At 41.0% G+C, this 16,173-nt stretch overlaps 1 protein-coding gene across 1 annotated transcript; it reads right to left on the reverse strand.

Moving 5' to 3' along the window:
* Positions 1–421: 421 nt before the first annotated feature.
* SH2D1B (SH2 domain containing 1B) lies at positions 422–8,851 on the reverse strand. The gene is made up of 4 exons (XM_009073522.1): positions 8,718–8,851; positions 5,348–5,411; positions 2,879–3,047; positions 422–459 (listed from the first exon to the last, which is right to left on the reverse strand). The coding sequence occupies exons 1-4, from the start codon at positions 8,849–8,851 to the stop codon at positions 422–424; spliced, it is 405 nt and encodes a 134-aa protein (XP_009071770.1).
* Between the last annotated feature and the right edge of the window lie 7,322 nt (positions 8,852–16,173).

The following is a 16,173-nucleotide window of genomic DNA, read 5'->3' on the forward strand; positions in this document are numbered from 1 at the left end:
TATCAATTCTGCCATAAATTACTGCTTTATGCACATTCATTTATTGCATTTATATCGCTGCTTTCTAACAGAACGTTCACTCTAGCAGTTGACATCTTGGACAGTTTGCTGACTAAAAAACCCAAAAGATATATATATGCACACAGATATCCTTCCCCCCATAGGTACATGTATGTCTGAATGTGACTGTTATAAAAAAAAGATCCTTTTATTGCCGAGCAAATATATATTATATATATATAATACATATAGTAGCTTGTACTGGATATACTGGGAGAAAATACAGCTGCTCTGACAGTCTACAAAAGGAGGAGGTTAATTCCAGTGGTACAGCTCAGGTAACCCAGCTGGCAGCTCTCCCCAGTTGATCCACCATGCTGTGGCACCACCTGAAATTCCCAAATCACCAGGTGCAGATCCCTCAGGGTAAGACAGTGACGTATTCGCTGTCGTGAACTTCTGTAAACAAAAGATGTTGTCAGTGCAAGTCACTCTCCTGACAGGCTATGGTAAGTGGGACAGCCTGTGGCAGGGCAGGTATCAGTAACTCAGTTTGGTATCTCAGGATTGTCTCTGCTATTGCAGGGCCAGTGTTTAGGCTCCGTGTCCTACAGACTGGGTTCTCCAGGAGCCCACATGGAGGCAAAACCTGCATGGTCTTTTCTGAGCCAACAAGCTGTTGTATCCACGTGCGGCCCCCTTCTTCCTGAAGAGCAGTCAAGTGTCAGAAATCATCCATACTTGGTAAATCAGATCAATAGCTGAGATATCTGTGACTATTGCCCAACACACAGTTGCTTCTCTAAATAAATACCCAACAGAAAAGCTCTCAAGCCAGCTAAGGGAGGAGAGCATGAAAAAAAACCTTTCTCTCTTATACCTCATCTGATTTATTATATTATGGTTTTTGATAAGTCAGGGAATAGGCAGAAATGGAATGCTTGGGACTCAAGCTCCACTATGGAAATCTGCTGCTCTTCAAGCAGCTACCCTCAAACAAGCTGATCCTAGGCTAGAAAACTATGTTCAAAAATTCTCCAACCACCAGGATCATAACCCCAGTCACTTGAGGCATTCTGCTGGTTACATTGGAGCACTCAGTCCCACACATGCCACAAAGCCAGCTGCTGGTGCAACGTGAGGGACTGGGACAGGAAAATATGGTGCTTGCTCTAGGGAGCACTGCCGTGTTTTGTGTGGTGCCTGTGTTTCAGAGAGATCCATCAAGACATTAACAGAAGTGTCTCCTATGGGCATGTAGTAACGTAGTCTGAAAGGGAAGTTTGGAATGCTGTATAATTGAAATTTAAATTGAATAACGACAATTCCAAAGTAGTTTGATTATTTCTAATAGCCTGCATTTTTATGGACAACCACAAACATTTTATGGACAGCCACAAACATTTTGACAGTTAAATGAAGGGTCTATTTTCCTCCCTGTGAGTCCAGACTAGGACACTGCATTTTCTAGAAAAATTCTTGTTGCAGGACCAGACAACAAAATACGTCACGCTTGATTTTTCCTAGAAACATATCCATGCTACTGCAGTATTTCCTATCTCCCCAGAGCAGCAACGATAACATGAAAACATTTTTAGAGCAAATGTGGCGTATCAGCCTCGTGATACAGGTGACAAGGTGACATTGAAGACATGGGAAATGTTGCTCTGCTATTTCTTTCAGCAAGGTTGCTGCTACACTGGCCTCTAAAACTGCAGCTTAGAGCACCCAGCAGTGGGGGAGCTTGGCCCTTCCAACCTGCCTGCTGGGTTCAGGGTCTGCCAGAGCTGTTGGACTGCTGTTGTGTGTGAAAAACCAGCTACTGCAGCACAGAGAGGCTGCCCCACACCACCTCATTGTAGCTTCTGTTAGGCATGAGTTATAAATCACACAGCAGATTGGAGACCCCAAGATTTTGTTTCCTTTATGGTAATTGTACTTAATGGAAGGATTTCCTTTGCTCACACGTACTCTTGCTGTGGCTCTAGTCACACTCAGCCAGAGGACACAGAACAGTTTCAAGGTTGTTTTGCAGCCTGTGGCCTGATGGATGCTGCAGCTGAGCATCATATAGCAGTAGCTATATGTGAATGGTTTTCAGAGATGTGTGATGGCTGTTGTCAAGCTACCCATGTATCTCCAGTCATCTCCTTCCCAAAACAAAGACATAAAGATGGCATGGGGCTGTAAAACATAGTCTAAAGCTTTATGAAAGCTTGCATCTTTATGGTATCTGTTTGCATAATTCTGCCAGGTAGAAACATTGTATCCTGGGACAATGTCCCTACACCTGGGACTTCTGAGCATAAATTAGCAGAAGAAGATCAATGAGAGGCTGAACTCTCTAGTTCCAAAGCTGTGATCCTGAGCACAAGGCTATATGCTTCTTATTAATTAGTCATGTTTTAATACAAATCACAACAAATCATGAGCTGGCTGGCTTTTTTCTTTGGCTTTTTTTTCTATCCCCCCCCCCCATCTCAGAAATAACTGAGTTGGATTTTGATATAAAAATAGCTTAGAACCTGGACAATGAAGGTAAAGGACAGACTCAACCTGCAGTGAAGTGCAAGGGCCTGGCACCTTGGCCAACCTTAGCCTTCCTCCACCTAGAAGCATCAACACCCATGAGAGAGTGAGCCTGTGGGCAACATCATGCTTTGCCTTCTTTACCTCTTGCAAATTTAATGCAGTAACTTGTAGTGGATGAGGGTATGTAACCTGTGAGCTGAGAATAACCATTTTTCAGTAAACATAAGAGAGAAGGGAGGATGTCGAACTTCTGTCCATGTGAGGGGACATGTAGCAACTATTCACCACAAAGCTATCAGTGCAGTGATCTTGAAAAAAACCACAAAGGCAGAGCTAAATTTCTCACCATCATAAATGTCATCCGTTCTTGACTTGAACCTCTGGCTTCTTTGCGAGGCTTCTGGTTTCTTCACTGGGTAACGAAGGTTTATTACTAGTCCTTGATTTGGCTTTTCATAAGTGTATATCAGGTCTTTTAAAGTTCTGAAGATCTTCTCTGGAACACCTTCAGAAGTCTGCAAGGAAAAGACAACAAAATTTCCTTGCAACTGCCCTTAACATGGAGTCTCCTAAATGAAAAGAATGAAAGGTTGTCTCTTGTTTACCAAGGAGCTGTTTTGTAAACATATCTGGTGTCAGAATACTGTACTATCCTTACACACTAGGGACTCCTGTTTGGTGGCATGGTTATGGCACTAAGAGTAACCTCCCTCACCATATTATTTTTTTCTCCAAAAGAACATGAATTTAAAATATGTGACAAACAGAAGCAAAACTTTCACAAAATGGCAGCGTTGTCAAGCAAAGGACATATGCAGCAGTGGTGGATGGGTCTGAGGATCCATATGAAAGGTCCCAGCACCACCTTTCACTTTCAGGCAGAAGTTTATTGTCTCTCTAGCTTTGTGACTCGCATAGGAGACTCCCGAGGCTAATCATGGAGGATGGCACTCCTAACCAAGGGAATAACATTCTCATAAACTGCTTGTTAAGTGTGGGTGCATACAAAGTGACTGGCCTGCTTCTATGGCTCAGCCCTGAAGTGTTCTGTGCAGGGACTTTACAGTGCTAACGGCTTCAGGGAGTAACATCTATCAGCTCTAATCACAGTGACCATCCTACTAGTAGTCATTAAAAGTGAATGGGGCTTTAGTTTCACTTAATTCACTATCTAACAAAGAAATATATCTGTATTTTCTTTGGTTTTCTGCATCCTTTATCTTCCATTCATCCCTATATGGACTGGGTGCCACTGCCTCTGCGTACTGGGTCTGGCTGGGATGGAGTTAACATTCTTTATAGCAGCCTGCATGGTGCTGTGTTCTGAATGTGTGGCTAAACCAGTGTTGATAACACATCAGAGTTTTGACTGTTGCTGAACACTGCTTGTGCAGCCCTGAGGTTGTCTCTTTCACACCTGGTTTCCCCAGTGAGTAGACCTGGGGGAGTGCAATATGCTGGAAGGGGACACAGCAGGGCAGCGGACTAAACTGACCAAATGGCTATCCCATCCCACCCTACCTCATCCCATCTGACACTGTACTCAGCAATAAAAACTCAGGGAACGTGGAGACATTTGTGTTTATGGCCCTTGTCTTCTGAAGTAAACACTGCATGTGCCGAGGCGATGCTTTCCAGGAGGTGGCTGAACATCTGCCTTCCAATGGGAAGGGGTGACTTCTTTGCTTTGCTTGTGTACATGACTTTGCTTCAGATATTAAACTTTTATCTGGATCCAGGAGTTTCCTCACTTTTGCTCTTCATGTTCTCTTCCCCTCACCCTGTCCTGCTAAGGAGGAAGGAGGGAGTGAGCAGCTGTGGGGGTGTTTAGCTGCTGGTCGGGCTCAATTTACTGCACTCTAGAAAGTTCATGGCTGAATCTGGCCCTTAAAAAAACCCAATCAATCTCTACTCCATATTGTTTCCGTCTATTATTTAAGTAAGCCAAAGCAATCTGACTTAAAATTTTGAAGAACAGAACTCTTCTATCACATTCTTGGCAAAACTTTGCAATTAAAAATGTATTTTAAAAAAATTAAAAGTGTCTGAGTTATTACCTGCTGATAGGAATGACAGCAAACCCCAGTAGAGTGGCTACAGTCCAAACCAGATTATTTTTTGTCAGCAAACCATTTTTTCTTCATGGGAAATTGTGTCTTTCATACTTGGGCCAAACCACAAATAAGCAATAAATTACCAGCATATGAGAGCTTGGTGTGTCCTTTATGAAGTGATTTCCTCATTCCAGTTAAATGCTACTTAATTGTTGGCAATCATCTTGGCTGTCCTACTACAAGCAGGGGAGTGAGCCAACTTTATGGGTGATCTCTCACATCGCCTGGGGATTGATGCCGTAGTCTGCTCTTACGCTTTTATCTGGAGTCATCGCTTCAGGTGCTTCAGAATTGCACAGAATTATAGATTCTTTAAATCAAAAATATCCTTGCAATATTCCAGATCCCTACCAGATGCTGCATGCAATGGTAGAGCTTTCAAGTAGAAAAATCTAATTAGGAACAGGAGCAAATAATGAAATTGATAGATTTTTCTTCAATGCTATCAAAAAGAAATGGTCAAATCAGAAAGCAGCTGGTACATACATTACAGATCCACTTAGACTGTAAGGAAATTCTACAAAGACAATAGCTACTTTTGAGCTCATATGTAATAATAACATCAAAAAGTCAAGAATTGAGTAGAGAAGAAAGCAAACTTGTAAATATTTTGTAACATATTGTGTTATTTTATTTTATTTTTTTAAATCAAAACTATAATCTTTACTGCAGTCTTTAGAGATGTAATGAGAGTTACTCACCTGTATTCTAAAATATCCTTGCTGTTCCCTGAAGATACGGTAAGTGTAGATGAACTTTTCAAACCTGTGAAAACCATTGTTGTATACATAATACATGACATTTTTTAACAAAGTATGAGACTGGAAATATCTGCAAACAGCAGGTAGTGTTAAAGACGTGTGAAGTTGTGCAGTAAAATTGAATGAGACAAAGGCAGAAAAGCAAAGTAGAAGTAATCCTAGAGATTACAAAATGAGTGAAGGTTTAATATCTTGATATAGAATTTATTACTCTAACCAGGGGTTTCAAAGAACTTAGGAACTAAACCGAACACATGCTTGTTATAACCACAATTTGATTGCACAGATGTCACCTCCTCTCATCTATATTCTTATCCTCCTCATGTGTGATACCTAGCTAAACCTTATTTGCAGTTCTGTCACAAGAAGGTTGTTGAATTCTCGGAGAGATGTTAGCAGAAAATGGCCTCAATTTTCACCAGCATGTGGAAAATGACTGAATGGGTCCTACTTCTAAGAAAATTATTTTTCCTTTGCATTTCTCAGGGTTTTAGATGTTGTGATTTTTGAATAATATGCAGATGCTTGAACATGGAGGCTACTGATGTGTTTGGATGTCTCTTGTCAACAGAAGTAAAAGTTTTATCAAATACTGCAGTGGCCGCTGTTCAGAAGGTGAACTGGAGGTCATGGCCATGATCAAAAAAGGTAGTAGAGTTCCAAGGAAGTACACACCATAAATAAGTGAGGGTGTTGGGGAGGGGAGGAACAGTATCTGAAAACAAGGTTTTCTAACTGGTATGCCTGTTCATCAGAAGTACTTCACTGTAGCTATGTGGCTAAGTGAATTGAGTTGCCATGAGAGGGAGAATCTTAGTGTGAAAACCTGGCTCAGGGCACTTGCACATAAATGAAGAGTTACCCCGAAAATCAACTACTTTGCTCTGCAAAAAAAGTTACTATGGACTTAGATCAGGATAAGACTTCTAGTCATAATAAATTTATTTTAATTCAAGGAGTGGCATCACAGGGATGTATTTTTTGGTCATTGCCTTCTTGAGATACCTGTGGAAATCAACACGTTCCTTGCTTAAGAGTACTTTTTAAAGGTGGGTGCTCATCCTTTAAACAGAGACACAGAAGTGAGGGAAAAAACACACAAAAATTATATTTTTGAAATTTGCTCTTTATCAATCATCTAAATTTAAAAAAGTTACTGCCTAGATATTATTTAGCTACTGAAATATTTATTAAATAGACATGAAACTATATTAAAATGGAAACTTCTGTTTCCATTTTAACTACTAAATGCTTACCAAGAGCTGGTAATATGGTACTAATTAATGAAGTGCCTGGTCTGGGCACAGGGGAGATCTAGTGCCAGAAAAGCAAGGTGAGAGGAGCTTTTTTTTTTTTTTTTGAGAATGACATGTTGACCCATAAGGACAACAGTAGCCAGAGCAGTAGGTCTGGACTGAGGCACTATTAGAGACCCAGGACAGTTTTGGATGAAAGTGACAGTGTGCTGTGGAGGAAGATGTATCAGCAGAGCTGTGCATCATGCCCAGTTAGAGAATAGATGCTTTTGAACTGGTCCTACCATTCTGACTCTCAGATCCTCCATGGGAGTGCCCTCCCTGCAATATCGTAATAATAGAGGACAAAAAAAGGTTGGCTGCTTGCTGTAGCAAGTGGATCAGCATCTCTGTCCAGCTAATTTGAGAAGGGTGTATCAGTTTGTGCATTGGCAACATTAGGTGCGAAGCAAGGTTTTAAGATGCAATTCTAATCCAAAAGTTGTCTTGAAACAGCACCTAGAGTTTGAGTGTTGATTGCCTCCAGTTTTAGGGCAGATTTCTTCTGCCTAGACAGCCACTACCAAACAGTCCAGTCTCTGAGGCATTTCTCAGCCAATACGTTATTGCCATCCCATGTGCTAGCTGAACACAAGCCTTGCTTTTACCTCTGCAAACCTCATCTTCTGCCACTTTTACAGTTTAGCTATTGCATTTGTCAATGCATGAGTTAAAGTCAAATGCACTAAACAGTAAGGTTTTTAATAGTTTTTAACATTAAAAACTCACAGAGGCAAGTTGGAAGTCACATGATTTTTCATATGCCAGCACACTGTGACAGACCAAAGCATGCCTGCAAGTTATCACAAGGTAAATCTGCTTTGCCTTCAAAGGAAAAAGCAACAATGTTCGTGTGGCACAAAGCTTAACCCAGGGACTAATATTGTCATTCTTCCTCTGTGCCAGGACCCCCATTTGTCTTTCTGACAGGGTGTGCATGTTCATTTGCTTCCATGCTCCCTGCCCTCCCTACACCCCCTACATTGTATACTTCCATGCTATACTGAAAGCAGGTTCCTGTAGCTCCCTCCCTGAGGGCTCTGATTGTCCCCCACTTGCTGTTTCTCTTCTCCATGTTCTGCCATTTTACAGACCACCTTCCTTCTATCAACCAACTCCACAGAACTCCATTTATCTCTCCCTTTGATTTTATCTCAAAAGAAAAGCATTCTCAATTATTGATAAAAATATTTTCTTGTATTTTTTAATTAATTAGATGCTGTGTTAAAATCTTTTCATGTCCCACTCAAATGCATCCTGAAGGAGAGTGTAAAACCTCATCGGGTCAAACAAAAAAAGACCCAGAGTCTATTTCATAAACTTCAAGTGCATTAGGAACAGATCAATTATACATGAAAAGTGTAAAACAGCCTTCTTGAAAGGGAAATAAAAGTGCTATTCCCTACAGGAAAAGAAAATAATAAAATTTTAATTGTAGCAATTAAAGTTAAGGACTAGAAGTAGCAATTTTCTATGCCCATCTTGTGCGTGGATTTGTCATACGAATTCAAACAAGATTTTATAACTTTGTGTCTCAGCTTATGCTCTTCTATCAGGTAAAATTCCTTTGAAGCACAAGGCTAAGCTTTCATCAGATAGAAAGTCTACAAAGAAAGAAGCATTTTGTAATCACCATGAGACTTTTCAGTGTCGTAACTGTGCTAAAATGCTGTTTACTCATCAGTACAGAGGCAGTTACTTTAAGTAAGGTTTTTAACGTTGTTTTGGCAGGCTAAGCTGTTTTCTCTGGGCTCCCCTTATTGTCTGCAGAGAGAAACCAGCATCAACAGATTACAGTTCATTTATCTTCTGTTATATAAAATGGTTTTTTCAAGTGCCACCCTCTCACCACTCACTATAAAGGAAGCCTAAGGCAGCCAGCACTACTTGAATACATAGCCATAGTCCCTTGGAGTCTGTTAATATTAGGGAAGAACTATTAATGTTAGAGAAGATGAATGCTGTCTTTGGATCCATCTGAAAACTCATAAAAAATTCAGTATAAGAGTACTTACAAAACACAGAGACACAAGGCTCCTTCCATGCTTTCACTCTCCCGTACTAAATAACTACCATTCTTTCCATTCTTGCTCAGCAGTTCTTCACAGGCTCTTCTTGTTATCTTTCCATGAAAAAAAGGGAACTCCATGGACAAAAGAAAAAAGGTATCTCACCTTTCAAAACAATTCCAGAGAAAGCCAGAAGCCTGGCATTAAAAGAAGACTTATTTCAAATGCAGCTGTCTGCAGACAACTGAAATTGGAGGTGCTAAGTACATGCACAAGTTCATCTGCGTTGGTCACTGACCTGTCCGTAGTGAGGCTGGTTACCAGCCTGTGCTCACAGCTCATAAATGCAGTGAAGGCAGGAAAGGAGAAGGGGTTGATCTACACTGGTCACAGTCCACATCAAAAGGGAAGAGACTTTTGTCACATTATATAGCAGCAGACAGCCCTGCAAATAGGGAGAAAGAGAAGATGAGTGTTTGTGATGTCCTCCTGATCAGCCTCAGCCATGAAGCCATAGAAAGTGCCAGAAAAGACTTGGCAATTCTCTGTTCACTCATAGGGTTAAATAAATTTCTTCAAAATAGGGTGTACAACTACACAAGGTGTTTCACAGAGAAGCAGCGTGAGATACAGTAATGGCCACAAAGTGGGAAAAACAACCTGTGGAAAAACCAAGTTAAATACTGACCAAACAGTGGTAAGCAAGAACAGCCATGTTGTACATGCAGCTCTTACTTTCATGTTTCTTACTCTGACAACTTTATACACAAAATATCTTATCTTAACATTAGTGTGTTTAACTGCAAGTTAATCCTGCATGACACTAAGACCATTTCCAGATGGCATCTTAGTTATCTCAGGAATAAAGCAAATAGGTGCTGCTTTGTGTCAAAGAAATTTAGACAGTTAGTAAGAAGATACCCCTAAGAGTGAAACCTAGAAATGGCAAGTCAAGGTGACACTAAAGCTGAGGTCTGTACTGCAGTGACCGCAGATTACCAAAAAAACAAGTTCCCATCCCCAAGATGATTGCGAGAGTGGGGGAAAAACCCACCTTGCCTCACAAACGTCCTTAAGAGCATGTGATAAAGATTCTCTTTGTTATCAAATACACTTGCATTTTCCTATGGGTTAAAACTGTTCGGGACTTTTGTCTACATGTCCTATAAATAAAAGATTTCCGTGAGGTATTGTGAGGTGCATGGCCTTTCCAGAAGTCCAGCTCTGCACAGGAAGAGCAGCTGCTGCTCAGGGCTGCCCTGCTCCAGGCAGGTTCTGTCTCCTCTGCATTGAAAGGAAGGTAGATAGGAAACAACTGCAAACTCCTCTTTCAGGAAGGTAATGACTAGATGTTCTTCATCATTTTCCCTAAAGACCTAATTATCTAGGTGCAGAAATAGAAGACAGGAGTTTCAGTAGATCTTGCAGATCTGAAGCTACAAGTTACTTAAAGGTAACAGAAACCACATGTTGCCTGCTGATGGCTTTGCAGAGTGCTTCTTTGATGACAAAAAAACATTGAGAAGGAGAAATGGAGGGCTAGGGTCTCCTTCCAGCAGCACTCACCATCCAGTATCCTGAGCACCTTCCTCCTCAGGTGTCTCCACAGCTCCCTGAGGGCACCCAGGAATTAACATTGTCCTTTTACCTTACCTAAACATGATTCAGTGGCCAGATACAGGAACTTCACAATGTGCCTTGTATGTGCACATATACATATACGTATACATCCACATACACGTGTGTTTGTGTTGCTCTGGCACCGGAGGGACAAAACCACACAGCTTCTGGCAAAACCAAAACAGGACTTGCAGATCACAGCCTGGGATACCTGTTGATGGATGCTGTGTAAACACCTGGAAAGTGAGAGGAGTTTTCCTTGTCAGTCACCACAGAGCTGCACCATGAGCCTCATCACAACTTGTAACATGCAGCATTGAATCTTTACTATGTATTTTGGTATCACATAACAACATATTTCCATGGGCCAAATTTAGCTGTAAACTCTGAGCAAACATTTCCTAAAATCTATTTCTGGCTTAACAAATGTAGTGAGCATTTTCAGCTTACACAAACCTGAATACCCAGACTGTCTTCTCAGCCGAGTCTGGGGGTGGCCAGAAATATGAGCCGGTGGTATTAATTGTGATGAAATATGTGTATATTTCAGCTCAAGTGCCACGAAAGATGCAGAGAGAGAGTAACATCTGGGTTCCTGTACAGTGACAGAAATTTCTAGACTGCCTGATGACAGAATGGCTCTCATTTGAATGGAAAAGAAATGGAAGGGGTGTTGTCTATATGACTGTTAGAAGCAGAGTCTTTCTCAGTGAATTCAGGGTACTGCATGGCAAAATAATATGCATCTGGAGTGGAGTCAGGGCTTTTGGTCACTGTGGAGGAGCCCTTTCCTGGAATCTGCTGTAACGACACCAGGCAAAAACTACAGTGGGTGAGCCTGCTTTCCTTTCTCTCCTACTAGCTCATTCTCATGTTGGCTTCACTCATAGCAGTGATAAAGTCTGAAGCCACTCTAGTTCATGCGGTGGACAGTTTGTGATGACAGAGTCTTTCCACTGGAGAGGAAGAAAAGACTGAGAATTGCTCCAAATTGTGTGTAGTTTGTGATGAGAGGCCTGGGAATCTAGAATGGCAGAGATGCCCCAAGACAGTGAGGCTTGTGTGTTTGAGGCAGTAGCACCAGGCTGAGACTCTGGACATTACCACTCAAACTTTAGCTACACCAAACCAACCTATGACTCTTGTGAATCTGCTCTTAAAATAATTTTACTCCACTCCAAAACAGGATGGGGCTTTTTGTTTCCTCATCCACTGAAGGAGATTTCACAGCTCCTAGGATAGCCTCCTGCAGTAACTAACTAGCCTCTCAGAGGACAGAGAAAGGAGAAAAAGTGAAGTTCTTCTTCCTGAGAGATTGCCTCTTGGCCTGCTTCTAACATGCAAAAAAAACCCCAAAACCCAGAAAGAGTATAACTTCCTAAAAATCTTCTGTATGTCAAAACACTTACATCCTTTAGTCAGTCTTATGTTTTCATAACCTTCTTCGGCCTTTTCCCACAAGCCATATTTTCTTTCAATTGTTCTCTTTACTTTTTGCTGACACCACTTTGGCTACTACTTCTAAAAATTTGATACCTATAAATGAGCAAAATCTTTTGATGAAAAGAGCAGGATAGTTAGCCACTCTTCCTTTCAGAGAACAGCTGTTACAGTAAAAAGACCTGCAACATGTTGGTAGCAGCGCCAAGTCCTGGTTGACCATATATCTAACTGGTTTTCTGCCATTCTGCTGCCTTTGCTAATTTTTATTTTTTTTTCCTCCTGCTATTGTAAAACTTACTGGGGACATTTCATAGTGACACGCCATTATCAAGCACACTTGGAGGTTCTACAGCCTCTCTTGGCTGTTGCTCTAGCACAGCAAAGGTCTTGATAGTGCCTCCTGTAAGAATAGAAAATCTGAGGAAGAGCTAGGCTGCTTGACAACACTGAGAGTTAAGAATTTAGTGAATAACCAGGGAGAGTGTTGGAGACCAGTGTTAGATTAAAAGCTGTGGTCAAAAGCAGCTAAAAGCAAAGCCAATGTGCTCTGAATAAAACAGGAAGTTGAAGGGTCATTTGTTATTTGACCAGAAATAAAAAATACCCACAAAATAAGAAAACATAATGTAAGTCGATTTCTAGCTGAGTCTTCTGAAGCTTTCAGTTCTGATTGAGTTATGCTACTGGGCAGTCACAATCCTATGACTTACTGTACAAACAGAACCAATACAGTTTTTGCAAGAAGTACTGTTATAGTAACAAATACATTTAATTTTGCAAAATTCACAACTGTAGCATCATATCTACACCAGTCAACTTTTCCAATGTACTTTGCCTGGGTACAAAGGGTCTTTTGTGGTGGTATTTGTGGTGGTGAGATTTACTTTAGACCAAAAGAAAAATCATTATGATGTAAATTCAAGGAGAAAATGGAACTAGTGTGTCTATTACTTACAGATTGCTGCTAGACTTGTCTGTGAAACACCAGAGGATGCTTCAGAACTTTGCCATTAGCTTTCTAATAGATGTAAACCTTACAGGGACCTTCAAGCAATGTTTGTTTCGACATTGCCTGGCCTTGATGGCTTGTTGTGGGACAAAGGCATGGTTGATTGCCTCAAAGCTTGCTGAGCCACAGGATGTCTCCAGCCAAGAAAACCTTTAGATGTCAAGATAAGGAGGTGCCCTTACCCATCAAGGTTCCACCAAAATTCTTCAGCTGTTGAGATAGTGACCAAAATCTTCTCCAGCTGCCAAGATTATGAGACTCCACAGTCTGCCATAAATCTCTGGCCACACCCCAGGGCAACTGACAAATGAGTGCCTGACAGAGCCCGAGAAAATAGACCGGTGTTCAGAGCAGGGTGCACACCTATCACTGAAGAAAAGACAACTATGGATAATCAGAATGGTAGTGACTATCCCACTTCTACATGGCTATGGATCATCTGGATCCATGGTGGTGACTATCTCAGCTTTGGCATACCAAATCTTGCTTACTTCTAACTATCCCCCATTCCTGTCTCTAACTCTCCTATTGGCCCTTCTCTCCCCCTTGTGTGACCAATAATAAATCTCACTTCTTAATGGTATTTTGACCTTGTTTGTGTCTTAATTCACACTGGGGGAATTGATTGAACACTCCCGAGTCTTATCAGACTGGACAGTGCTTTACACCTAGAAAGCACATTCTTCAGCTTAATTTTCATAGAAACAGCTCCTTCCCCCAGTTTGACAGTCCTAATTCATGTTAACTGTTATACTCCCTGAAAATTCAGCTCCTAAGACATCATTAATTGGTCTCAAATACCACATAAATCAATTAATGAAATGCAGTAACAAAGTCCCCAAAGTACTGCCTTCCTGTTAAGAAATGTGCAAATAAAGCTGTGGGAAATGACAAAACTCACTTACACTTAATCACATTTCTATGCTTCTGCTGCATACTACATCAGATATAACTACACTATAAAACTCGCAGCTTTTGTCTTAATATTTGACAAGTCTCTGACAAGGGTGTTCATCTGTCCTTCACATCTAGAGTCATATTAACAATGACATCTTTTATATCTTCTCAGTTTACTCTTACTAATAATTTTCTAAACCACTTGGATGCCAGCATTTAACTATTATCCTTCAACTACCAAACTTCCTTCACAGGTTTCTGTTCTAATTCTGATGGTCTGGGTAACACTATAGAGAGGTGATCAGAGAACTAGACTATCCAAGTACACAATGCAGCACATGCATAGGACAAAATGATGGTCTGAACTCTCAAGAGTTTACAACACAAGTTCACATAGAGCCTGGGCTTGGATCCATATCTTCAAGCAAGGCAGACAGACATGAATCCCCATACAGAGGTTTATACTTGAAAGTATCAGACTAGGCTAAAACTCAAATGGGGGGTTGTTTCTGTTCTATTACTGATGGTCTGGGTAACACTACAGAGAGGTGATCAGAGAACTAGACTATCCAAGTACACAATGCAGCACATGCATAGGACAAAATGATGGTCTGAACTCTCAAGAGTTTACAACACAAGTTCACATAGAGCCTGGGCTTGGATCCATATCTTCAAGCAAGGCAGACAGACATGAATCCCCATACAGAGGTTTATACTTCAAAGTATCAGACTAGGCTAAAACTCAAATGGGGGGTTATGTCATAGACATAGAAATAATGGGGTTAAGAGAACTGTTTAAAGTAGGATTTGTGGAACATATTAAAAGCAAAGAAACCGTTTAGGCTGCCCACCTGGTTTGACCCAAAGCTATTTTATATTCCATCTCCTACATTGGCCATTAGCGGATATGTTTCTACAAGTGTAAGAAATACACTTTTTTTGGTACAAAAGTAAATACAGTTCTTGTACAAGAGAGGATAAAAATTGTGGAAGGACAGCTAGGATAAGAACCTTATCTGTGAAGATGAGAAGGAAAGGACATGTCCTTGGGTTGGTAGACAGAATCTGCAAAGTTCAGATGAAGACTGAATATGAGAGGCTAGAGATGCTCCACCAAAGGTGACATTCAGCTTTGTGGCCCTTTTGTTGTTCTTTGTGGTGGAGAAGATATGGAAATTATGGTTTTAAGGAAGACTGGCTTGGCAGCCAGAGATTCCAGAGAATATATCAGTTAACTTAAAGAGGTTTAACCTATGAGTGTCTGTCAGCCAGTTGTTAACCACTTGTGGATGCATTTGTGACTGCCAGCAAAGGCACCTGCCCCTCTTAGTGGGAAACATTCTCCCTAACCCCTAGCTAGACTTCTACTAGTTTTCATTATTTTGTGATTAATTAGATGAAGATTTAGGAAACTAAATTATAGTTTAGCACTTCAGCCAAAATTAGCTCTTATAGACCCCCAAGCTAGTTAAAGAACCTTTGCTCTTTTTGACAGAAATTAGTAGAGGCCAACATTTATCAAGGGCTTTGTGTTTTTACAGCATGCCTGGACTTGAAGTGCTGAGCCAGGGAAGAACACTTTTTCTGTCACTTGATTAAGAAGGGAAAAAGAAAGGATTTGAACTATGGCAGTACAGCTATAACAGACTAACTCTTGCTGCTGAAGTTCTCAGTTCTGTTTCATTTTGACTCCCTTTGACAGATAAAGCTTCCCACTGCTACTGTTGCTACTATCAAATTCATATTCAAACCCAAATGCTCCATCTCACCGCATGAAAGCTGTGTGAAATGATTCTCTGGCTTGGTGCCTCTGAAAATAACTCCACTGCACTAGTTAAATTAATCATGAAGAAGGAGGCAGGAATGAAAATTAACGGCATGAACCCTTCAATTTTTCTTTAGAAGCCTGTGAGTTTATCAACAAACCTCACTTAACTCCTGTAGAGGAGAGAAAGGTAAGAATTTGTGATCGCATAAAGACTGTTATAATCTATGTATACAGATATGCTCCATTAAAAACGAGCAAAATAAACCTTAGTATGCAATTCTTCGTGTCTCTTAGCTGTGCAACCTGACATACTGGCAGTATAAGTGTGGCAAGTCCTCACTGTTTTGTTGAATTTATCCTAGTTGTAGCTCACTACCTCACTTCTGTGATCTAGAGAAGACATCTGTTTGGATATGAATTCATTAGGACCTTATTTCTCACCTGTGAAGAAAAAAACTTGTTATAAGACACCTCTTAATATATATGCAAAACCCCCCAAATGCTCTGCAACTCTAATTAGGACCAAGAGAAAGAGAATGCAGTGCAAAAACCCTTCCCTTACAAACTGTGAGGGCCCTGAGTGCAGCCCTGCCATGAGGTGACTGGCAGGGGGCCCTGGGTGCCTCCAAGGAAGAGTGACCTGGACCCAGGAGCTACTTTCAGTCAAGGTGCATCAGGAAACCCTTATCCCAGCAGGGCCTGCCTGGTCCCAGCTGTAGGTGCCA

The sequence above is a fragment of the Acanthisitta chloris genome, unplaced genomic scaffold, assembly GCF_000695815.1.
Source record: "Acanthisitta chloris isolate BGI_N310 unplaced genomic scaffold, ASM69581v1 scaffold14934, whole genome shotgun sequence".
Taxonomy (NCBI): Eukaryota; Metazoa; Chordata; class Aves; order Passeriformes; family Acanthisittidae; genus Acanthisitta; species Acanthisitta chloris.